The following is a 26532-nucleotide window of genomic DNA, read 5'->3' on the forward strand; positions in this document are numbered from 1 at the left end:
GCAGATCGGCCGGTTGTACTGCGTATGCCCACACTGTGCATGTCGATCGCATCGCTATTACGGTTGCACTGTGGAATCCATTACAGAGTGATTGACAGGCAGTAAGCATTTGGGAGTGGTTGGAGAAACGCTGTTGCATGGGCATGCATAAATTAGTTACTGCGATTGCCTGCGCGGCTTGTGTACTCACTGTGTTTGACGAGACTTGTGTATTCTGAGACAGGTCAGAGCTTCTGCAGTTGGGCGTGAGGGGCTGATGTTACTGATGTATACGCAGGACTGCGAGGTATTATGGATGTGAGAAGGCAGTAGTGGGCGTCTCTATGCTGGCTGAGCGGTGGCAGGCAGTATATTTTCGCAGCTGCGATCTGTGCTGAATCAGGCCCACAGTGCGTACATAGATTTGGCCTATAATCCTCTGTGCCAGTAAACTTGTATTTTGGGCCACATAGGTTACCTAATCTTATGCTGGGTACACACTGACAGACACATATCTGCTGCCCATCGGCCAGTGTGTACCCGCGATATGTTGGTGAACGTCATCGTTCACCGACATATCGCATTGGCTATGCTGCACAGCCAATGGACAGATATGTCTGCAGACATATCTCTCCATCGGCAAGTGTGTACGGGCGGTCTGCAGCCACGAGGAGGGGGACGGGACACTCCCCCTGACCCGGCTACCGGCACCCGAGGGCACAAGCAGATGATGGCTGTTCAGTGTGTATGAATGACCATCATATGCAAATATGTCTGTCTGGTGTGTTCCCACCTTTAGCGTTTGAGTAGTTATATTGCTATGAATGTATAGCCAAGCAGTCAGCAACTATATGATGTCTGCGATGCTACTAGTGTGTATAGTAACAGCTGTAAAATGGTGATAATAAATGTGGTACAGTTTAGTAGGTTTGCGTGAGCAGCAGGCGCTGACTTGGCAGCGTTCCTGCGTTCTTTGTGTACTTGGTGATAAAATAGTGGACACAAGGAGATACGCTGGACAGATATGCCCTTGTAGAACAGTAAGATTTCTGGATTTGCTGTGGCGTTCTGCGATGCTCTACAGTCTGTGACGGGCATCATTCCCAATAACAGCAGTACGAAGTGCCAGGTCTTATGAAATCCCCAAATTTCTAGCAGCAGACATGCGGTAAACTGTCACCACCCTGAAATGTAGAGGATTTCCAGGATTGCAGTTAGGATTAGTTTACAGAGCAAGGAAAATGATGAAACATGTTTAATATAGTGTCCTGGCAAGTTCCTCTCTTTGGTGGTAAGATCTATTTGCAACCAGTTCATGAAACAGTTTGTGCAGTAGATAAAGAGCTTATCGGCATCTCAAGGCTGTATTTTGTTTTTCATAAGTACCTACATATCATTGTGATCTTGCTAAATGCCTGTTTAATTCCCCGCCCAAACTATCTGGCTGAATGACTGAGCTGAAAGCGCCTTGTCATTCCTGGTTTGTGCTGATGTGTCTTATGAAATGATATCTGCGTGGGACAGGAGTGCAGGCTGGTGCCACAAGAGCTGGACTGCTAGTGTCAGCTACTGCCACTCTGCAGCTATTCGGTGTCGCAGAACGCACAGTAGCATTTTCTGGGACACACGTGAGCATATATGATGAGGAGAATACTGTAAAATACAGGGGTATTAGACGTCATTTGGGAGAAGGTCCATGAACATATATCACATGCCTTTTTTTTTTTTTTTTTAAAGCAAAAGTGTTGAGTTAAGTGGTTTAAAAAGCAAAGAAGCAGCTACTAGTGCACATTATTTACCCTGTCAATGCATAAGTAAAAAAAAAAGAAAATAATAACAGCCAAATCCATTTATTCCTTGAGCCATAGTCTAGAACAGTAAGGAGTCTGTTGTGGTATTAGTAAAAACTGCTTACTGCCAGCATATGACCAGGATTCATTATGACGTAGATGGTCAGAAGGGGTATGATAAACTAATGCTGTCCATCCACTAGGCGATTAAATTGAGCGATTGAATGATAACGACGTCGTTATCGTTCATTAATCGTTTGAAGATCGTTCACTAAAATGTCTAAAACGACCAGCGATGCGCGCTCCCGCTGGTCGTTTGACGGCCCCCATACATCAGCAATTGATTGCAGCAATCTTGCAATTTGCAATCGATTGTGTATAAAAATCTTTCCCTTTTTCAATCGATTGCAAATTGCACGTTTGCTGCAATCAATCTCTGATGTATGGGGGCCTTCAGACCATCTATCATCGGGCAAACATGCTGGACAACCCGACGACAGCATGTTAGCAGATGATTGATGTTCCTACACTGGACGACTGCTCATTCAGTGTAGGCACATCACATAATAAACAGACAGACAAACGATTACACTATTACAATGTCTATAATCGTGCAGCCTTTTGCCTGTCTGTCTTCTAGTGAATGGGCAGCTTAATATTTTACTTAAATTGGATGCAGCCATTAAGGTTGTGGACATTACTGGTTTCTAATGTGTTCTCTCCAATATATGTTCAGCCCACTAAATTGCTCCCTTATATTGTGGGTAGGACACTTTTTTTTTATTTTTACCAGGCTATTCCAAAATAAAATGTCTTCTGTTTTTGTTTTTTCCATTCCTATTAGTATATAACAGCTTGTAGTATGTCTCCTACACAGAAATGAAGATCTTAACTGATTTTGTGTCTTCGCATTACTGGATTATGTAAGGTTTTGCTCATAGGAGACTATGAGGAAGGAGCTGCTGCAATGTTATCAGAGGGGTGATGGGCTGTTTGTGTAACTCCATCTGGCCACTAGAACAGGATGAATTGCTCAACAAGATGAACCTACTACATCCCTAGGTGTGTGCGTCCCTCTGAGCACCACTGTGTGACATTGGGTTTTGTCCCCTAGCAACCATTAACCAACCAATAAAGGGCACAATTAAGGGATGTTCCTGTAACCTTTGGTCTGGTATATGGCCTCTTGTATATTGGTGGGACTACTTTCCGTGGGTACATTGCCAACTTCAGGTTACTACAATGCTGCATCAGTCCAGGTTACTGCACAGCCATGCATGTTCTAATGCAGAAGGGTAAAATGACTGACACTCCCGTTCTGTTTCCTTATACGCTCTTGTTGTGTAATTAAGTCTCCCGGATGAAGCCTTTTCCAGCTGAGTGCATTAACTTGTTCTGATGTGTGTGTGTTACCTCATTCAGTAGGCAGCGTACCAGCCTGCCACAGACGCTCTCCTATATAGCCCAGCCGGTGGCTGCAAGCTGATGGTTTTCAGTGCTCGATTGTGTTAAGGGGGGTATCCACTAGACGATAAAGGTGTTTGATTGAACGATAACGATAAAATCGTTCGATCATCGCTTGAAAATTTGGTCTTTTAGACATCTATCATCGTGCAAACATGCTGGTCAACCTGACGATATCGTCAGGCTCAGCATGTTTCCAGATGGTGGATGACCCTGCACTGAACGTCTGCTCGTTCAGTGCAGGCACATCACACGACTGACAAACGACTGCACGATTACAATGTCGTAATCGTGCAGTCGTTTTCAGATCTTGTAGTGGATGCCCCCCATAAGCCAGCTGGCTGACTGTCACCTTTGTTTCAGGGTGTTAGTAACTTGTGTGGCTTACAGACAGAATGTGTATTGATTGTTTTTATTCTTGGGTTCTGCAGTCTCATTTGTAAGCATCAGAGGAGCCTAAAAACAAAACTGAGATTGGCTTAAGGCAGGGTTTCCACAAGTGGCTGCTGAGTTACAGTGGTATACGGTTCATTTACCATACAAAGCTAATTGGGCTTTTTCAGGTACAATATGCAAGCTGGGTAGACGAAGTAAACCTAACGTAAATCAGTAGCGTAGAGCGTTATCAAAACCCTTTCAACAGCGCTGGGAGTTTATATAGTGTGAAGGCTGTACAATATAAATACTATACAATATAAATACTATACAATATAAATACTATACAATATAAAGGCTATACGATGTAAAGGACCGATTACGACATCGTTATCTTTCATTAATCGTGCAATGAATATGCCGTCAACGACCAGCGTTGCGCGCGCTCCTGCGGGTTGTTGTCGGCATCTGTCATCGCCTGAACATACTGCCCAACCTGACGATATCGACAGGTTGTGCATATTCGGGGATGAGGGAGGGTGCGCAACATATCGTTTAGTGTGGGCACAGTATAATGAACGATAATGTCGTAAACGTACAGTCGTTCATTGGTCGTGTAGTGGATATGAGCCCCGAGACTGTCACTAAATAAGCACGCGTCAATCTGTAAGTGTATAATTATATTACCTATGGGCGATTCTCCAGAAAGTGAACATAAACTCAGAAAAATTAAATTTCACTAACCAGCAATTGGTTTATATTTATTAAATGTACACATTCCAAAGTATAAGAAACTGCTTTGATTTACCTCTAAGCTACATTTTAGATAGGTTTTTCATTACACTAATGTAGAAGTTACAAATCCTAATAAACAGTAGTCAATTATAACAGTTTTCACAGCACACTTCTGTAAATTGTAACTGTTTGGAAGTACCTTGTCTTTGTTCACTCTACCCAATATGTGGTATTTTCAAATTCAAGATGAAATCTGCCATATAGCATAAACACGCACAGAAATATTAACATTTGAATATGCTAAGCAGCTCCGTCCCGTGCGTCACTGTGAAAGGCAAAATTTTCATACTGTACTAATCGGGGCTCGACAAATCCCGGTCGCCATGGCGACTAAGACTTTAGTCCTGGCGACAGTTTTCCAAGTGTGCCCCCCGCCGCCACACTCCTTCCCCGGCCGCCACAGGAGGCTCCATTTGCCGGGCGCCCGCTGAGATTTTACCAGCGGGCGCCAGACTCCCTGCAGCAGATGCCGAAGCTCACTCCTGAGCTCCAGCGTCCGGTTCCCCCCCACGGGCACTATGGGAGAAACATCATGACGTCTCTCCCATAGTTACTAGGAGCGGCAGATGCAGGATCGGGGCTTAAGGTAAGTATTCTGGGTTTTTTTGTGTGTTTGCTTGGCACTATTAGAGGGGGCTTACTACTGGGGGCATTTTTTGCAAGGGACAATTTTACAGGGGCCTTACTACTGGGGGCACTTTTACTGGGGGCACTAATACAGGAAGCATTACTTTTGGGGGCACTATTACAGGGGCTGGTATGGGCATGTTACAGAATCTGATGACCATTAATTAGGCATGTGTGGGGATTTGAGGGGCACTGAAAGGGCATGTATGGTGGTTGATACAAACTTTCATATATTTTGCTAATGGACGATGGTCTGGCTCCTAAACTTTTAAGATGTCCCCTAGATTTTACAAAACTTTATCGAGCCCTGGTACTAATAATCATCACAAAACAAAACCACCACAGCTCATCTTTGTAGTCTGAATATATAACTAACATCCATGAACAAATTAAGATTGTTTATATTTGCTCTGAAATAGAGAAAACAAGTGTCCCGTGCATCACACAAATGAAACTAAATCTGGGAGTAGTAATACCCTCTTACATTTGCAACTTCTGGAGGCTGTATCTTCTTACAATGTTCTGGGTGTAAAACACCTCACTTTTGTGTTGGCCATTTCCACTGTTGAGTTCTACCGTGCTGAATCATTACTGAAACTTCAACTTTAGACCCAATACCCTGTGTCACCTCCCCAGGATACTGCTGTCCATTGTAAGTTACCAACGACCAGTTTCCTTTTTCAATTTCATTTTCAGTGACTTGAAACTGAAATTCATTATTGGATGAAACTGCATTTGCATACCCCTGTACTTCTTTACTTGGTGTGCATTTAATTCCATATAACTTGGATATTCCTGGAATACTTGTTGCATTTTTTTTCCACATCTCATCATTATGTAGAATGTCTTTTTCACCAATGTATAGGATTCTTGTGGCTGGCATCAATGACTTCACTTAGTTCTGCAAAATCGTGAGCAGGTTGCACAATAGGGGCATTGGTCTTTTTGCTCATTACGGTTTGCTCCACAATTGTTTTGGCTCTTCCTCCTATGCCGTCAACCACACCCTTGCCACGTGAGGTGGTAAAATACCTCCAGTGAAACACCTTGCTGTATTTTTCACTGAGTACTTTCAGAAACAAAACCATATATCTGTTCTTAAACTCTGAAGAAGGTCCATATGTCCAAATCACTTCTTCACAGTTCTTATTTTCTTTTATGTTTTAAGTTTTATTTCATACAAAATGTAGGGTGGACGGAACTTCGGCTGGCCACTTTGAGAACCTTTGGGTCTATGTACAATGGAGCTACAGCTCCATCCGCCCCATTGTTAATCTGGCCATAGTAGAAACAAGTAATGTAACTATTCTGTTTTGAACTAAGCATAAAATTGCCCAAATCATTGTTCCAAAATGCTAAACACAGCCTTCAAGACTGGAAAACACGTAATAATTCACACAAGTCCCGTGCATCACTTTCAATTGTCCCGTGCATCACAAGGTTTAAAAAAAAAAAAAAAGAAATCACAAAATTTCAGTTGTTTGCTTTTGTATAAATTAAAAAATGAATCTCTGAAGTATATTTTATTAGAAAATGCATTTAACAAGCGTAATGAGAAGAGTCAGGTGCGCAAAGAAAGTCAATTAGAGAACTGAATTGTCTACAGAGCTGCTACACTGGGTGGGACCTGTGCAAGGCATACAAAAAAGAGAAACCGAGGTAGAGCTTGTAGACAGTAATAGAAACAATTTAATACCTAAATGTAGCAAATGATAATAAAAAACTGCATCAATGTGCCTTATGCTGGCAATACATGGAGCTGGTCAATCAATAAAAAGTCTCTCTGCAATTATGTGGATAATTCCAATAATTAGGGTTTACAAACCGGTTCTCATATTGAACAGTCACACTGGATACCAATAATATGATCCGCTGAAATGGATATGATAGCACCATGCAAAAGAGCTGATTTTAAAACTCTCCTGAGAGGATGGAAATTGAAGGGGACGTGGTGTGTTGCTGTACAGTCCTATGGCTCACTTTAGCCCTGGTCGGCTTACTGCTGGATCGTCTCCGCTGTATGTTCTCAGCCTGTGCACGCTGACCGCCGGGTCTTAGCCTGTCTGCTTACTGCTGGATCGTCTCCACCATGTGCTCTCAGCCTGTGCACGCTGACCGCCGGGTCTTAGCCTTGGTCGGCTTTCTGCTGGATCGTCTCCGCTGTATGTTCTCAGCCTGTGCACGCTGACCGCCGGGTCTTAGCCTTGGTCGGCTTTCTGCTGGATCGTCTCCGCCATGTGCTCTCAGCCTGTACTCGCTGACCGCCGGGTCTTAGCCTTGGTCGGCTTTCTGCTGGATCGTCTCCGCCATGTGCTCTCAGCCTGTACTCGCTGACCGCCGGATCTTAGCCTTGGTCGGCTTTCTGCTGGATCGTCTCCGCTGTATGTTCTCAGCCTGTGCACGCTGACCGCCGGGTCTTAGCCTTGGTCGGCTTTCTGCTGGATCGTCTCCGCCATGTGCTCTCAGCCTGTACTCGCTGACCGCCGGGTCTTAGCCTTGGTCGGCTTTCTGCTGGATCGTCTCCGCTGTATGTTCTCAGCCTGTGCACGCTGACCGCCGGTCTGTCAGTGGAAATGAGACTCACGACTGTTGTGTGGTCTAAGCGGGAGCCAACGTGAGGTAAAGGGCTCTAATCAACGGTGACCGAATAGGTGTGGCAACGGTGTGATGAACCAGAGAGGAAGTAAAACATCTAAATGTCTCTATCTGGTGAGTGCAACAGCATAAAGCCCAATAGCCTTAATGCGTTTCTCCGGGACAACACTCCCGGTTTCTTCAGAAGGAGGGCTTGAATCAATTTAACAAGCATGTACCCTTTCACACGTCACAGAATTATTCATTACATTCAGTTAAGGTAGAAAATATTATTTTCTATGAGTCTGTGCATCACATGCATTTAAATGTGTTTTCCTTTTAAACTGGCCTGTTAAGAAATAGTTGTTATATGAAACTTAATTGCTTAGTAACAATGCATTACCCTATAACTTCCGCCCACTAAAATCTTGGTAATTTGGCGAAGTTTGAAGTTGTGTAGCTGTCCCGTGCATCACCAGGAGAATCGCCCCTATATACAAATGATTCTGAGGACAGGGTTGCAGGTAACTGGCTGTGTCATGGTGTGCGGAGGAGAACGGAGGCAGTTTGCTAATTCGCAGGGGGGTGCAGGTTACCCCAAGCACTCAGTAGTAATGTGATACAGGGTTGTGGGGCATAGTTAGTGTAAAAGCCATCTCTGTATGTAAAAAGCAGTTTATACATCAAACTTGTTAGTTCACTTTTGTCTGTGTGTGCAGGGAATATTTACAGTTCAAAGTAGAAGGATATTCCTGTTATGGGACTTTGATTATTTCCTATTAATGTTTGACCACATCAGCTGGAATAAATCACCGATCAGTAGAGTGCCCTTATTTTTGGTTTCTTCGCAGAATTTTCTTATGTCCTTACAGTGCTCTGCTGTCACTTGTGTTATAACCCCCTCCTACATTATCATGACCTAAGCTGGGTGTGACTTGGCTATGCTGCGGGCAGATGCCTGCAAGTATGGCCCGTAGGTGACCCATGTGCTGCCAAGGTTCTCATAATCTCTGTGCTTGGAGCTGTACTAATAACTTGCATAACATGGTAGACTGGGAGAGAGAGCAATGATGCAGCAGTGATCCATCTCCGGCATGCAAGGCTGGGTGTGGATCTAGGGAATGAGGCCATAAAAAGTACAAGGGATGAATATTCTCAGCAGTGGAATAGAGGATTTAAAGAGTGATAGAAACACAGAATTTGACGGCAGATAAGAACCACTTGGCCCATCTAGTCTGCCCTTTTAATTAATAGTTTAACAATCTTTGGATGCTGTTACAGGGACCTGTACCCTATATTTTATGATCCATTTGTGTTTTTGTAATGTCAATACTAAGAGATCAGTGTATAAGGCTACATAATCATGGGAATCTGTATGTATTACCGCTGGTTCAAATCCCGACCGCGCATGCCCGGCAGGGGTGAAGACTGCTGCTAAAGGTAAGTAACCCTAACCCTCCCTTAGGCGTGCCTAACTCTAACCCCCCCCAGTGCCTAAACCTAACCCCCCCTTCCCTGCTGCCTAAACCTAAGTCTCCCAGGGGGTGCATAACCTCCCCCCCGGGGGTGCCTACCTAACTCTAATCCCCCCTTTCCCTAGCCTATACCTAACCCTCCCAGGGGGTGCCTAACCCTAAGTCCCCCCCGGAAGCCCTAAACCCAACCAAACCCCCCCCACACCATGGCTGTCCGCGCAGGCTTACCTTTGATCGGGATGTCGGGCTCCCGGCGTAGGTCTACTGATAGGCGTTGGGATTTCGACGCCTGTCATTAGACCCTTGCTGGGATTAGACAGTCGGAAAGCCGGCAGTCGGGATTGCGTCCGTCGGCTTCCCGTCTGCTTCCCTAGTGATGTGCTGACATTTCGCCTAGTATCTGTGATGGTGCTGCTAAGCCTGCTTGCAGGGCTCGCTCCCTTACTCCACTCCCAGAGCTCTCCTGTGACTGCAGGGAAATGTGATCCTTATGAGCGCAACATTTTCTACCAAATTTTCTATTCTTAATTTTGTTAGCGTCCATGTTATGCATGTACCGTTGCATTTAAGGTCCAAGTTTTGGCCGGGTAATTTGACAGTAGAACCATTGGTGGCAGGCGCAGCATCCTAGGTTTGCCCAGAAAACACATCCTATGCTTTTGCATGTACATTAAACTGTGTTCAGTAAGTTGAGGGCCGTATTCAATTAGAAGCGAAAAGCTGTTATCCGCGAAAAAGTATTGCCAATCGCGGCTTTTCGCATGGTCGGAACTTATCTCCAAATTCCGTTCCAGACGGTTTTCGCCTATGTGGAAAGTCAATGCAAGGTAATAGGCGAAAAAGATTTGCCTAAGAATAGCAGGAGAAAAATGCCAAATTTTTATTTTGAGGTGCAAATGTGGGGAAACTACTCCAGAACCCTTGGGACAGCCCCCCCAAAGGACAAGTGCATCCAAATCCGGGGGAAAATAACATAAGAACTTTCATTTTGGGGGCGAAAAAGTACAAAGTGGAGGGTCAAACATAAAAACTAACGAAATAGCCTTCTTGGTGGTCTGCAAGGGTGGGTCAGGTGTTTTTGGGATTGCAGGTGCATGCAACAAGTGCGTTTTTCACGTTTTTTTTTTTTTTTTAAACTTCACTTTAGAGACTTTAAAACATGCTAGCACCCATTTTAAAGTACCTCAAATTTGTTTGGACTACATATTTTTACTAAAAAAAATACTGATTTATGCCATTCTTCACCACTTTTACAAGGACTCTAATAAGAATTGTTTACAACTTCAGTACCCCAAATAGTTGTATTAGGGCTATTGGAACACGTCTACATTGTTCCCCAATGTTACTGCATCTTTTTTGAGGGGTACAGACTGATTTCCCCAATTCTGACAGTACTTTCCTGTTCTGCATTCGCCACTTGCTGTTTTTGCCTGGTTTGTAATTGAATAGGGAGCGAATAGCGTGGACGCGCACTACAAGTTTCCGCGTCCAAAACACGTGATGTCGGCGAAAAGTCGGGCAGGTGAAACTTTCTCGCCGATGTGAAACTAATGCTATACCGCCCTAAGCTGGAAAACCTGGGGTTAATGTACCTTTAACAGGCAGCAACCCAGAGAAAAGGTTACTACATCCAAGCCTGGAAGTGAGCGCACAGCTGTGACTGCTAATTTGTTTTACACAATAGGATCATTATACAGGTGCTATAGGTAGGATGGCTTAGGAATGCAATCACAGAAAAGCCGATGTCTCAGGTGACACACTGGTCACTGCCAGGGAGTCCAGCCATTAGCTACACACCTCATATGTACACGCAGACGTCTTTACGCTGTGCAGAACATTATTATGTTTTATCTTGTAGGGAGCAATGCGTGCCCTGGCTGTGTGTGTATGTGTGTATGTGTGTGTGTGTGTGTATATATATATATATATATATGTATAATATATAAATATATAATTATAGTGTGTGTGTGTGTGTGTCAGGAGTGGTCCCTGAGTGTGACTTGTGCCCATTATATCCCTCCTGGCAGTCAGTCACAGTGGTAGTGATGTGTGCAGCCTTCTGTTTAGTGTATGTGCTGCTGTCTGTAACTGTACACCAAGGTAGCCGTGCTGCTAATGTGTGTACAGTATACAGTACGTCTGCAGTCAGTGTAGGCAGGATTCATGCAGTTACAGAGAAGGATGGCTGGGAGCTCCTGCCTAATCTCCTGAAGTGCCTGGAGGGTTGTTGCAGCTATTGGGGACAGTATACCGCAAGGTCCTTTAGCGAGTCAGATGTCACATTCTGCTTTATAAATCATGGTGATAAGCCAAATAACCAGTTTCATTGCTCTGCATTGGCACATTGTCTTCTTGGTTAAACACGGTCTCTGGCCATACTGATGAAGGCATATAATATGTGGCTGGGAAATACTGAATAGTAGCATGTTTTATGCAGTTGCATATCTCCCCTTACTGCTGCCACGAGTGTAAAAATTATATATATATATATATATATATATATATATATATATATATATCAAACCTACCTATCTACGGGTGACTTCATCTTGCAAGTCTGTATTTAAAACTGTAGACTCTGGCATCTATTACTACATCCTATCTCTGGTTTCTGAGGGAACACCTCACCGTATTATAGTGCATTACTCAGGGATGCTTTCATTAAGGCAGTGTTCTCCCTAGAAAAATTTTCCAGCCGGGTGGCATCAAGAAGTAGCCGGTTAAACCCTGACCTTATAATGCTTTAAACTTGAAATAACATTTTATATATTAATTCTCTTCTAAGAGGCCCAGTCGATTGCATCTTTTTCATAATCAAAGTCTGTAGGATCTGGTTCCTCTAGTGAAATCTGCTTCAAATTATTTAGTGCTGGCACCACAGAATTTATTTTTTATACAGCTCCACAGATCCTGTCCCTACTTGCTGGCTCCCAGATACTGTCCCCATAGATTTTTTTTTTTCAGCTCCTACACAGCGAGTGGACGCAGGACTACTCTAAGTGTTCAGGCAACTGTTCCCGCCTGAAAAGCACACCCGTGCTTTTATACAGGGGGCGGGATCTCTGCCCCCCCAGCCTGACACAGCCCCTACACTGTGACTGGCCAGGGCTGCACCACCTGGCACTCTCCCCTGCCCCAATGCGCTGCATCCTGTCGCCTGAAACCATCACTAACATCACGTGTCCTTATTGCCGGCAGACGCGGAGCCTCCGATGGGAAGATCATGTGACATTGGCGCAGCTCGGTGTCACATCCAGCATCGCAGTCCATGGCAACAAACACACGTTGAGGGTAACCGGACGACGGTACGTGGCACATTGAGGACAGGGGAGAGTGCCGGGCAGTAAGTTGTACGGGGACGCGGCACATTGGGGCAGGGGCCGAAGTGTCAGGCGTAGCTGTTTTTTGCTGGGTGTTGCGCTTGCAAAAAACAGTCTGGGGAGAACACTGATTAAAGGTTGCTGTAAGTCCGTCGCCATGCTGCTAGTGAGATGCAGGATCAAACCTGGGAGAGGCTGTATATATGGCTTCTTCAGAATGAGACTTCTTAACATGTCTTTTATTTCAGACCAGAATGCAAAGCTTGCAGCCAGACCCCAATGCCCAGTACCGAGGTGTCATGGAAGCTCTGAAGAAGATGGTCCGGACCGAGGGGTTGTTGACTCCGTTGCGAGGGATCAACGTGACAATGCTCGGAGCTGGCCCAGCACATGCCCTGTACTTTGCTTGCTATGAGAAAATGAAGACCACTATAGGGGGCATGATAAACCACGCTGGGAATAGTCATGTGGCAAATGGTAATAACATCCTCATCACCTCTTGTTGAGCAGTCTCAATAGTAGACCAGCAGTTCCCAAACTTTGTGTTGGGAAACACTTTAAATGTGTCACAAGGTTTGGCGTAGGATTAGACCTTCATACTTGAGGTGCCTGATGGCCTGTGTATGACTCTTATAAGAAACTTCTCTCTCCTATTTTTATGCTGGCATAGCCCTTAGGGGTAGGATATAGGTTTCATGTGATGGAGACATAGACCCGTAGATTGCAGCCAGTCAGGGCTTTCTTATGACATATTAGCATAGGTGTGCTGACCGTTGGACTCACGACTGCACATGTTAAATCACCTGGTTTATATCCTTTTGCTGGATATGTAATAGGCAGGCTTCCTATGATGGCAGTCTGGCGTGCCGCACTGGCTCCTTTGCGTGGTCACCTGCTCCTCCTATCAGAACTACCACTGTATCTTATAAAGTAAGCTCAGGTGTCCTTACATTCCAGTGCTTCCCCCAGGTATGCTGTGACATAAATGTGCCCTGTTATAAATCTATGAATCCAGCAGCTAAACCTGGCTGCAGGTATGCCAACCCCACTAACACTAATGAATGCACATTCCAATTAATGTATCTTTAATAGAACTCTGGAAATCGCTGCATGATCTAAAGAGGACCGAGCATTCCCCCCCCCCCCCCCCCCCCGGAAGATATTCATAAAGATGCAAAAATATAATACCATCCAGCAGGGGTGATCAACATGTAGTCCTCCGGCTGTTGTGGAACTACACATCCCAGCATGCCCTACTACAGTTTTGCTATTAGAAAATGCTGAAACTGTGGCAGGGGTTCCTGGAATGTGTAGTTCCACAACAGCAGGAGTGCTGCATGTTGAACACCCCTGCCATATAGGAATATATAGGTATTATGAAATCCAGTTCCCCCATGATAAGACCAAACATACAAGTTACTATTAGATATTGGGTAGGTTAAAAATAAAATAACATTATACTTACTGTAACAGTGTTCAGCATTGCACCTCTCCTTACTTTTGGCTCATGCGATGATTCCCTGACCACGATTACAAGCTCCTTTCCTTATCCCGATGTATTGTTAGCTCTCTTTGATAATCGTGATGTCATGAGGAGGCCGGTTGAATGCAGCAGAAGCTTTTGCAGGAGCCTCGCGCGATGTTCGGCTGCTTAAGCTTCTGGGTACTGCGGTAAATAAGACCTTACTTATCTTTGCTTTGCATCTATGGGATGCAATGTTTCTTACCTGCAGCATCCTGTGGGGCTCCCATGGGACCTAGCTCTTAATTGAATCTGCCCCAAATAGTGCTGCACCACTATATAGGACTATAATGTGCTGTGTATGTATTCCTTGAGCTTTTTCTGTGTGTACTGTACTGCTGGGTATCCGTACAGGCTCTGCCTGTTAGAGTAGTACTTTGCCTTCTGCTTCTAATATGCAGCGTTTCCCATCCAGGTTATTTGTCTCTGACTAACTTTTACTTTATCTTTAGGGGTTGCGGGAAGTCTGGCGACTGTGCTGCATGACGCTGTTATGAACCCGGCTGAAGGTACGTCTCTCTCCCTCCTGCTAGATTCCCTGTTTTGGTTGCATTTTAATGTAGAATATTGCCCGGTTTATCTTTAATAATAAAATAATGTCCCTGTTGAATGTAATACTGGTACGGAATCATTGTCTAGAGCAGTGGTGTCAAACTCTGGCCATCCAGCTGCAGTGGAACTACACATCCCAAAATGCACTGCCACAGTTTTAGCATGCCCTAAGAGCAAAACTGTGGCAGTGCATGCTGGGATGTGTAGTTCCACTGCAGCTGGATTGCCCGAGTTTGACACCACTGGTCTAGAGTATTCTCTTCTTACTGATACTTTGAGGAACATTGCTTAACAATGTCATGATGTGGAGAATGCCAGGGGCAGTTTCAAGGACTGACTTGGCCTTTTACTATATTTTAAATTTTATGCTACAAATTATAGGAATCTATTCTCCTAAATCCCCAGCAATCTGGATGCTGGATCTCATACCTGTGTTTATAAAGCCCTCTGTATCGCTAAGCTAAATAAAGATGCTGGTCATTCTTGATGCAATCTGGCTATGACTTTTAGGAGGAGGGCGTAAGTCTAGTGCTATGCAACAATTGGAGGGATTGGTTTGCAGTGTCCTAGGTAATCATGCACCATTCAGACTGCTGATTGGTGGGTCCTTGGCCAGCATAACTGGAATTCTATACTAATATTGATTTTATTTAACTTTATCAATATTCCCCTATTGAGCTAGATGAGCTATGATAGAGCTTTGTGGTGTGACTATCCATTTATGATGGAGAGAAAAAGTACTCCACCATACTTAGATTTTTTTAATTGAAAGTAATCATAAGTTGCAACAGTGCAAAGTAATTTATAATTCTTTTTCTCTAGTTATAGTATGTAAAAGATTAGTATGTCATTGCCTGAGGAAGTCACTCCATGTTCTCCTTCCTGTCTTCTTTCCTTCATTGAACTGAACACTTTGAATATTTGTCCTCACCAGTGGTGAAGCAACGAATGCAGATGTACAACTCCCCCTACAAGAGCATGCTGCACTGCATCCAGGTTGTAAGCCGGAAGGAAGGAGTAGGGGCTTTCTATCGCAGTTACACCACCCAGCTGCTGATGAACATCCCCTTCCAAGCCATTCATTTCATGACCTATGAGTTCACTCAGGAGCAGCTGAACCCGAGGCGGCAGTACCACCCAGGTTCTCACATAGTATCTGGAGCCATTGCCGGAGCCATTGCGGCCGCAGCCACTACTCCGTTGGACGTCTGCAAAACACTATTGAACACTCAAGAGAACATGGCCCTCAGCTCTGTAAACATCAGCGGACACCTTTCAGGCATGGCTAATGCCATCAGGACGGTCTACCAACTTGGAGGCATGGCGGGCTACTTCAAGGGGGTGCAGGCTCGGATCATATATCAGATGCCGTCCACAGCCATTGCCTGGTCTGTGTATGAGTTCTTCAAGTACTTTCTTAGCAGACACCATGATTAGTGTAGATCAGCTTGACCAATGTGGTGGAGCAGGGTCCTAAGTGTTTCTGCTTGGGTTTATCCACCTTGTAAAGGGCACAATTTTGAAACCCTTGAATAGAGCAGTTCTCCAAGGGTGGAGTCTCGCCAAAGACCTACAACTTGCCTTTTTGCAATCATGAATCTTATTTTTAAAACCGCACAAAAAAAGATCCATTTTATATTTAAATTTCTAATTAATCATTCCTTTTTCCAAAATCTACTGCCACATAGCGTGTGCCGCCTCTCCCAAACACGTCTCCAATCAGGAGTGTCTTCAGCTTGTCTCCCTGTATTTCTAGCATGGAGAGAGGGTGATGTCCTACTTACTTGTGACCAGCAATGCTGGCGTGTAGTTTTGCTGTAACAGCATATAGATATATATATTATATGGAGAGATTTATAGAATTCAGTGCCCACAAGTGGTCATATATTATATATTTATTTTTTTTATGCTATTTTAACAAATTAAAAATATATATATCCAAGTCTACGCACAAGTCACAAAATGTCCTTTATAGAGAATATATTAATATTGTAATTCTTCTGTATTTTTGTATGTGTTTTATGGATGTGAAAGCAATTAAGAGATCATATAGTTTATTCATCATTTTTATATGTTGGAAAAGACTGGCTAATTATTTCCCAGTGGGTAAATGTTGTATTATGCTATGGTGGAGAGCTATCTATCCTTCTACAGAGGACATATGGTGAAGCTGCCCATAGCAACCAACCAGTGTATACCGTGACTATCATTTATCTAGTACAGTGGTTCTCCACTCCAGTCCTCAAGTTCCCCAACAGGCCATGTCTTCAGGATTTCTGTCTGTGGAAGCAGGTGGGATAATTACTGACCCAGCACAATAGATTAACTCACCTGTGCATGATTACGGAAATCTACAAAACATGACCTGTCGGGGCTACTTGAGGATTACAGTTGAGAACCTCTGATTTATAAAATAACTAGTATCTGGTTGCTATGGGCAACTTCTCCACCGGTCCTCTTTATAAGCTTTGATACATCTCCTCTGAAGACTTTTGTTTAAATTTGGCTTTCCCCTGCTGTAGGTATTGTGCCCCACCCTGCATGTAGCAATTTGATCCCCCCGATCTGTAGAGTGGGCGAGGCGGGGTTTTCAGATGTGGGGTAACTGCATTTGAGAAGCCGCATATAAATGAATGCTACAGAGGGTGGTGATTTAGTATGTGTGTGGGGCACTTCATGAAACACACGTACAACACACGTAGGAGACCAAAGATCATGAGTCATACATACTTCAACAGGAATCAGTGTGGACCAGCTATTCTGTATATAGTGAGGCTTGCAATACACCTTTTATTTATGCAACAAGTATACATGTAAATGTTTCCATTTCTTCAGGTAAATGTCATTTTCATTCTATAGTAAAGTGGCTTATCAACCTGGGGTATTAGTACCCCCAGGGAGTACTTGCTGTGACGTTCAGGAGTACCTGTAATGGTGGGGCAGGACAGCCAGGTGATAATTAAACACATTGGGAAAGCAGTGTCCTAGGGGACTTTACCCCCATGCACCACAGTAGGACCCTGACAACCAAATAAAAACTATCTATCCCTGTAAAAGAAAGTGTATGTGGACTTAAGTCTAACTGCCAGTTTACAATTGTTCATAAATTGTAATATGTGACAAATATATATGTACAACTATATTGCGACCTCATTTTTATATTTTCATTTTGTTTATAGTGTGTGTGTATGTATGTATGTATGTATATATGTATATGTGTGTGTGTGTATATATATATATATATATATATCACATATATATACACACACACACACACTATTTAGTAGTGGCACCTAAAACATTTTATCCATTATATTTATTACAAATGTATTGCTTTGCAAATGTTGGGGTACAAATAACACAAATGGGTTCAAAAGGATTAAGAATCACAGCTTATAGCCCAAACAAAATTGGTAGTGTTGTTACAACACCCCCCCCCTTCCCCTTCTTTCCCCTCACACTGCAAATTGCATCCAATTCCAAGCTTGCAATTTGTTTTTCAGAGGAAAATTGTTGGGGTTTTTTTTTTTTTTTGAGGGTGTGACATGGTAGGAAAAAATATTTTGTTAAATGTCAGGGCGAGGTGTAGAACCTTTTGGGCAGCCCTGCTAATTACAAATTAGGCATTTGGAAGCTTTCAATTAGCTTAATTGGGCCAATAATTACATTTTGGTTAAAAAGCCTCAAATTACCCCCCATTTTTTTTTTTTTTTTGTTTAGTCACAAAAAATTAAAATTACCTGAAAAATCTTTTTATTTTTTTATTTTATTTTTTTACTACTATTTTTTTGGCATTTTGTTTTATTTTACATTAAACGAAACAAGCTTGCTTTTTTTTTTTTTTAATCAGCCATTTGACACTGTTTAAAAACTTCCAGTACTTTCCTTATGCCCACTAACTGCCTTCTGTATGATTCTGCTATCTCAGTTGTCACTTTTTTGTGTTGTCCAGTATGGTTTCACCACTTTGTACCCTTCTCTCAAGTCTTATGTTTAGAAAATTTGTACACCCTCCTTACGAGTAGCATGAAGAGGCAATCCTAATTGAATTTCGCATTTCTCCGGAATACGCATTCATGCGATGTTTGCAAGTTTCATAAAACAAACTCTTTTGCAAACTTGCAACTAATTGGATTGACCCCTTAGTGTTTCAGGATCATAGTGACTATAACTGCATTTATTGTAGAGCTGCTGCCACCTGCTGGTAAATGTACAATAAATGTCACAGTGGCAACAAGTGTATTGGAAGGGAATTGCCCAATTGCCACTCCAACACAATAAATAATTTGACTGTAAAATAAATATATATTAGAACACTGTAAAATTTAACACTACACTTTCCGACCATGTTGATACTACCGAAGTGTTGACATGTTTATAATATCAACAAAGCAGTTTGTCCCGGTTGAGCGGCGATCGCTTACCTCCATTCAGCTGACGATGCAGAGGTGTCTTCTGGGTGCAGGGGTGTCTGGTAAATCCCAAACCTTTCTCCCTCGCAGCCCAACCCTAATAATGGCATTCTGCAGGTATCCAACTATTTCATGTTGACATTTCAACTATGTTGAGATCCTAATGTGTTGACAGTAGGCTAGACATTTTAAATGTGTCGACATGGTGACTGCATCCCACTGACCGTCCCCACGTTATTGTGTATGAACTAAGTGAATCAGAATTTATATTTATCCTGAAGAACAGGTTTAGCAGACTGTCTGGAGATCCCGTAGGTGAAATCTAAATTGTATGTGCTCTCTGGTCGCCTCCAGTAAGATTATCTGAGAGGTCCCACCCTCATACCACTTTTATGTGTAGTGCCTTGTTATTATTCTCTAACACATCACTTTATCAGCTTTGATTTTGTCTTTATTCTTTCCTGCGATGTCTTTATAGTACCAGACAGGGATGTGTATATTTGTTGCAATTTCCCGTCTTACAATGACTTATTCCACTCCACCCAAAACTACATTTTAAAGAAGAAGAAGAAAATATATTTTAGGTTTTTGGTGCAACATTTTATGATGTTAAAAACCCAATGAATCCAATTACTGCATTAATCTATACCTGCCTCTATTTCTCAGAAAATGTTCTGCGTTTGTCTTCAGTACCATTGTAGTAAGTGTGTAAAGTGGAAGCCTTTTAAACAACTGTTTGATAATATCCTGGTAGTTACAGTAGTGTTAGCCAGTATCAGTATGCTGTAATGCTTTCTTCTTGTCTAGTGAATGAAGTAATGCATTTATTATTATTATTATTATTATTATCCTTTATTTATATGGCGCCACAAAGGTTCCGCAGCGCCTTACACAGTACATAAATGAGCACACAAGAAAAACAGTTAATAGTAATACAAAACAATGCAGGACAAGGACAAGGTTATAAACTCAGCTGCAAAACACAAGCAGCAGGACATGAGCAACCAGGTGGTAGGTGCCATTGTAGGGAGTTAGGAGTAAATTATACTATAAGTAGGGGGAGGAGAAGCACGTGAGGATGAGGGCCCTGCTCGTGAGAGCTTACATTCTAAAGGGGAAGGGCAGACAGACAGGGGCGACACAGAGGGGTAGATAGTGAAGAAGGAGCATGGAGCAGTGGGTTAGGATATGTGCTGCGGAATGTGTGTGTATAAGACGACCTGATGTTATGTAAAAATTAAGTCCTTCATACATCTATCTCTATGATAGAAAATAGATTGTTTGTGTTATTTACATGAGAGATGTACAAAGTAAAGTAGAAGCACTTTAATTTGTGTGTTACATTTTAGCATCTATATACAGCCTGACAAGAAATGCAGCTATTATGGGACTGTCCCGCCATCCTAATACAGTAGTGACTACTTTAGTTCCAGCTGCTGGGTGCTATGCCATGCTCCTGTGAGTGGGTGCATCTCACATGCTAGACCCACTCACAAATGGGTGCAGCCATACATGATGTGGTCCCACAGGATGTTGCAGTACCCGGGCCCAGAATTTCTCTTGGCAGCCCTGGAGGTGACAGACAGAACGAGGAGGGAATGGGGCTTAGTAGTGGGGTAACAAGACCATGGAGGGAGGTGGTTGAGAGTGGAGGTATAGGAGAAGTGGGGGAAAGAAGCAGAGGGTTGGAAGCAGACTGATGAGAGAAAAAAAGGAAGAACAGCAAGTGGAGGAAACAGGAGGGGGAAGAGAGGGACGGATAAAGTAGAGGATTATGTGGACATAGAATATGGGGGTTGTGTGAAGTAAGGGTGTTCATGCTGTGGACAAGGTAATAATTGAGATGTAAACTGGAGTGGAGGCTGTGAGATATAGAGTCAGTGTGATATAGAGACAGTGTAATGTGGAGGCTGTGTGATGTAGAGACAGTGAGATATAGAGTCAGTGTGGATTAAAGTTGTTAAATGTTCAAAAATACATGTAAAGAACAGTGCTGCTAATGTATGAGCGCAGCTCCAAAAGTGATATATAAAGGAGAGGTATGTGAGCAGTGGGTGCAGGAATTAGTTTATAAACAAATGATTAATGTGGATAGATGTGACACAATTGGAAAAGGCAATACAAAATGAATGAGGACAAAATTACAATGTCCCCGAGCTGATCCAGTCCAAAGTGTTCTGATCAACAAAGATCAATCAACAAGAGCAGCACACAGACAGGGGAGCACTTGCAGTGTCCAAGCAGTGAGTGCAGTAAGTAGTTGCCTGGATACAGCAGAAGATGTTGATTTTGTTCATTCACATAAGTATGTTGCTTCTTGTTGTTCAGAAAGTGTTCTGGTTTTGAGTTTCGTTTTCCTCCAGTTTTCCTCCAGCGTAACTCCGACTTAGTTATCAAATTGTATTTACACTTATAATCAGAACACTTTGAATCTTAACACAGACTATGGCAGCCTCCGGCTATGCAGCCTGTGGGAGCAGTAATATCTAAAGTTACAAACATGTGTCTCTGTGCTCACTGATTGGGACCCCACCCCAAAAGCTCTAACACACACTAAATTGGGATGCAATAAAGTCTAAGATAAACAATTTGTGAGAAGGGGGAGGCCAACACAGATTCACAATACATTCCTAACTTCCTTTAGATAAATTGCTCTTAGTATAGCAGTAGTTGTAATTTACCCAGTATAAATTTTCAAAACTGTGCTGAGGCAATCACTAAAACAGCATCTGATGGGAGCAGTAGTTGTAATTTACCCAGTATAAATTTTCAAAACTGTGCTGAGGCAATCACTAAAACAGCATCTGATGGGAGCAGTAGTTGTAATTTACCCAGTATAAATTTTCAAAACTGTGCTGAGGCAATCACTAAAACAGCATCTGATGGGAGCAGTAGTTGTAATTTACCCAGTATAAATTTTCAAAACTGTGCTGAGGCAATCACTAAAACAGCATCTGATGGGAGCAGTAGTTGTAATTTACCCAGTATAAATTTTCAAAACTGTGCTGAGGCAATCACTAAAACAGCATCTGATGGGAGCAGTAGTTGTAATTTACCCAGTATAAATTTTCAAAACTGTGCTGAGGCAATCACTAAAACAGCATCTGATGGGAGCAGTAGTTGTAATTTACCCAGTATAAATTTTCAAAACTGTGCTGAGGCAATCACTAAAACAGCATCTGATGGGAGCAGTAGTTGTAATTTACCCAGTATAAATTTTCAAAACTGTGCTGAGGCAATCACTAAAACAGCATCTGATGGGAGCAGTAGTTGTAATTTACCCAGTATAAATTTTCAAAACTGTGCTGAGGCAATCACTAAAACAGCATCTGATGGGAGCAGTAGTTGTAATTTACCCAGTATAAATTTTCAAAACTGTGCTGAGGCAATCACTAAAACAGCATCTGATGGGAGCAGTAGTTGTAATTTACCCAGTATAAATTTTCAAAACTGTGCTGAGGCAATCACTAAAACAGCATCTGATGGGAGCAGTAGTTGTAATTTACCTGTGGAATGCAGAGAAGAAGTCACATCAGTCTTTGCATGGTGCGCATATGACAAATAAGATCTCCAGCGTAACTCCGACTTAGTTATCAAATTGTATTTACACTTATAATCAGAACACTTTGAATCTTAACACAGACTATGGCAGCCTCCGGCTATGCAGCCTGTGGGAGCAGAGGCTGATTTAGAATCTTTTGTTTATAGTGTGGCTTTATAGAAGTGGAGGTGTTGCCCATAGCAACCAATTGGACTCTACTTATTAATCTAGTACCTTCTAGAAGCTAATAGCCAGAATCTGATTTAGTTGCTATGGGCAACGTCCCCACTTCTATAAACCAGCTCTATAGTAAATATACCCCTAAGCCTTTGCCTTATTCATTAAAGTGTCACATTGATACTGTTCACTATCCTTGGTGCATTTTACCCTTTTTCTATAAGGTGACCTATGTTACAGAACACAATAACCATTCCGTGTGCATAATCTGTCTCTTGGTAGAAACGTAAAATTAACAATTCATCCAGCTGTCTTGGTGTTGAATGCACTCTGCCTACAGTAGCAGCAGCGCCACCCATTGACTTATTTTTTCATTAACATTATAAGCCTATGTTTCAATTCAATACAGAATTTTCATCAGGACAATGATAATACAAAAAACACTTACCTATATAGACCCATAACCAAATACACCCAAAGTGCAGCTCCGTGTCTCTGTATAGCCTCCGTCAGCGTGCGGGCGGCTCCCCGTCGCTTCTGCATGATGTTGGTGCCTGGCCAGAGTCTGGTCACCATTTTGCAGGGGGGCTTTTCATCAGCCCCATAAGCTTATTTTCTTTATTTTACTTTTGCAAAGTATAGAGCTCGCAACAGCAGACGACTATCCATGGGATGTCTGCGCTGCCGCTCCATTACCCCTCTGGTGCCGCGACGCCAGTACTGATCTGGGTATCTCGGCGGGCGTTCTGGGAGTCAGCGCTAGCCAGGGCCCCCGGAGAGGACACAGACTGCACCCGGACATTGGGACAGGTAAGGCAGGTCGCTGGTCGCGGTGACCCGCATGTTATGGCAGTCATTACCTCTGGTCTCGGGACAGACCGGAGGTGCTGGGTGTGGACTCAGGCTTTGGCCATCGCGTTCCACTGGACCACCAGGGACATATTGGTGCGGGAAACACGTGTCCCAGGGGTTAATAACCGGCCAGGGGAGACAGCTTCCCTGTTTGAGTGGCTCCTCCCCTTAGTGCACCTTTCCACTCCGTTCTCGCTTCCCTGAGCTGCTCTCCTCCCGACACGCCCTCTCTGAGGTCTCTGGTGACAATTTTCTATGGTGCAGTCGCAGTTCTCCCAGGAGAACACATGGTCTGGTCCCCCTGCATACCTCTCCCCAGGGTCAGCGTATGTGGCGCTATTTCCTACCAGACACTGCGTCTCTGTAGTTGAGCATAGTGCCGCTTTGCAGAGTCTTTCCTGCATTATATGTGACTTGTGCTAGCCCTATCTACCTGTGTCTTTTTTCTATCTTGTCAGCTTATGCCTATTCCAGAGGTTCCCAAACGCGGTCCTCAAGGCTCCCCAACAGTTCGGGTTTTAGAGATATCCATGGTTAAGCACAGGTGGTTATATCAAATTGACTTTGGTACTAATTAAATCACCTGTGCTCAACCATGGATATCTCTAAAATCTGAACTGTAGGGGAGCCTTGAGGGCCGTGATTGGGAACCTCCGGGCTATACCCTTTCTCACATTCTGCCCTAATACAGGTGGTGTTAGGGTGGTTCATACCTGACCTATATATACCAGTGGTAACCAACCCTGGTCCTCAAGAGCTACCAATGGTGCATGTTTTGCAAGTCTCCTCATAGCAGTGGCGTAACTAGGGTATTTGGAGCCCAGGGCAAATGTAAAAATGGAGCCCCCCTCCCCCTATGTGCCCCCTATGTGAAAAATGGGTGTGGTCACTTAAAAATGGGGCGTGTCAACATGACACACATACCCCTCTGTTGTGGCTCTGAACATTCTTTTCCATTCCATATGCACCTTAACCCCAGTAGTGCCCCTTATACAGTCCCCCCCCCCCCAAGCAGTGCCCCCTGTAGTGGTCCTCCCTATTCAGTGCCCCCAGTGCAGTGTCCCTTGGGCCTCCAGTAGTAAGCCCCTTATATAGTGACCCCAGTAGTGGTCCCCCTATGCAGTGCCCCTTATGTAGTGCTCCCAGTAACAGTGCCCCCAGTATAGGTTCCCTCCATTAGTGTCCCCAGTGTAAGTGCCCCCAGTATAGAACCCCCCCTCCCTGATAAATACACACTGAAAATAAAAAAAAACCTGAATCCATGCTCTGGCTCCTGCAGCTGTCTGCACGTCAGTCCTCCCAGGCTGGCGCGCTCTGCATTATGGGAGAGATGTCATGACGTCTCTCCCATTACCCACTGCAGGTGCCGGCTCTTGCAGTGGGTGCTGCAGCAGTCAATGAGTCTGTCTGACTCTCATTGGCTCTGATTAACACACATCGCCGTGGCGGTGTGTGTGTTAGAATGCACAGCATGAGCCTGCTTGCCACCCTCCTCCTGGGGCTATTGGGCAAGCGCTCAGGGGAAAGGAAGGGGCTCGGCTGTGCAGCACAGGACCGGTGTAAATGTGTAGTGCTGACCGCACTCACTGCGGTTGGCACTACAATGGCTAACTAGGACTGGCCGCTAATGTAGCCGGCGGTGCGCTGCCGGTGCCCAGGGTACATGCCATGCTCAAACCCCCCCCCCTTAATTATGCCACTGCCTCACAGAGTCACAAGTGATATAATTAGCTCCACCTGTGGATCTTTTGAAATGTGTTAGTTATGCTGGGCATACACTATGCAATTATCTGTCAGATATCTGTCCAATCTGGCTGGTTGGTATGAAAATCTGGTAATGCATGGGAGCAAATAACAATAGAAATTTGCTCCCAAACACTGAAAAATGGACCAGATTTTCCTTCCCACCGCCCAGATTTGACAGATAATTGTAATGAATACACCTGTGCACCTGCTAGGTGGTCTGGAAAGCGTGAACTGTTGGTAGCTCATGAGGACCGAGGTTGGCTACCCCTGTTATATAGTGTGTGTGTTTATATATATATATATATATATATATATATATATATACACACATACACACAATATTTGTGAGGTCTGTCGCATACTGTTGTCTAATGCAGTGTGCCATATTTAGGTAACAGGTTCCTGCTGCTTACCTTTGCATAAAACAGGACCAGTATATTGCTCCCTATACATACTTGTGGTTGCTTTGTACTCTGTACCATATTGTGCGTCATTTTACCCTGCATACATGTCTGACAAGGGCGATGAACACATTCATGTACCCATGCTGCAATCTTGCAGATTATGTACTGCAGTTTTCAGTGTAGAGGATGTGGTTCGGGATGGGTTGTGTGAGGTGTTATAACCCGCCAGGTTCTTTGAACCCCCCGACATCTGTACAGGAGCCACCTTGGGTGTCTTTTTCGCATATGCTGGCCTCTATTGTGGACCGCCTGGTGGTCCTGGCTGTTTTTCCTCCTATGGGGGTACCACAGCAGCTCGTCCCTCCCTCACAGGGACTACCACTGGTTATGCAGACCCCTCCTGTACCACAGCAGGCGGTTATTCCATCTATGGGATTACCACAGGGTGGACCTCTTCTATAACTCGGTACAAAGTCTGGCAGCAACCTCTTCAGACCATGTTGCAGAGAAGCCTGTTAGACCAGCTAAGCGTCCTGTGTTGTCATCTCAATCCACAAAGCTATCAGAGTCTGAGAAGTCTTCTGATGACGGAGAGGTGGCTGATGCCTCTAACCCTGACTCCCCTCGGCAAGAGGCAGAGCCTAAGTCAAAGAGTAATATTCCTGCCTTGGTACATACGTTCAGATCCATATTGGTTATAGAGGATGACGAGCCAGCCCCTAAACCCAAACACCCCCTGTTTACACAGTTGAAGGTGACTTTGGCAGTATTCCCTCTATACATATATCCCCTCAAAAATGGCGCATCAACACATACAAAATGGTAAACAAAAACAGTCCTTACATCCAATAATTTACTTGGAGGGTATTTGCAGTTTTTTTTTTCCCCAATTCCTTTAATATAGGATTTTCTTTTCCATATACCAAT

General features: G+C 43.7%; 1 protein-coding gene across 1 annotated transcript in view; it reads left to right on the forward strand.

Annotated features, from left to right (window-relative positions):
• SLC25A37 (solute carrier family 25 member 37) overlaps nucleotides 1–17615 on the forward strand; it is a 23108-nt gene extending 5493 nt beyond the window's left edge. The window contains exons 2-4 of the mRNA XM_088443221.1: nucleotides 12648–12876; nucleotides 14374–14430; nucleotides 15408–17615. Coding sequence (XP_088299347.1) covers nucleotides 12648–12876; nucleotides 14374–14430; nucleotides 15408–15910 — 789 coding nt within the window. The 3' untranslated portion in view covers nucleotides 15911–17615. The remainder of the gene's footprint in view (nucleotides 1–12647; nucleotides 12877–14373; nucleotides 14431–15407) is intronic.
• The last annotated feature ends 8917 nt before the right edge of the window (nucleotides 17616–26532 follow it).

This window comes from Taudactylus pleione, unplaced genomic scaffold (genome assembly GCF_031769625.1).
Source record: "Taudactylus pleione unplaced genomic scaffold, aTauple2 ptg000329l, whole genome shotgun sequence".
NCBI classification, from domain to species: domain Eukaryota; kingdom Metazoa; phylum Chordata; class Amphibia; order Anura; family Myobatrachidae; genus Taudactylus; species Taudactylus pleione.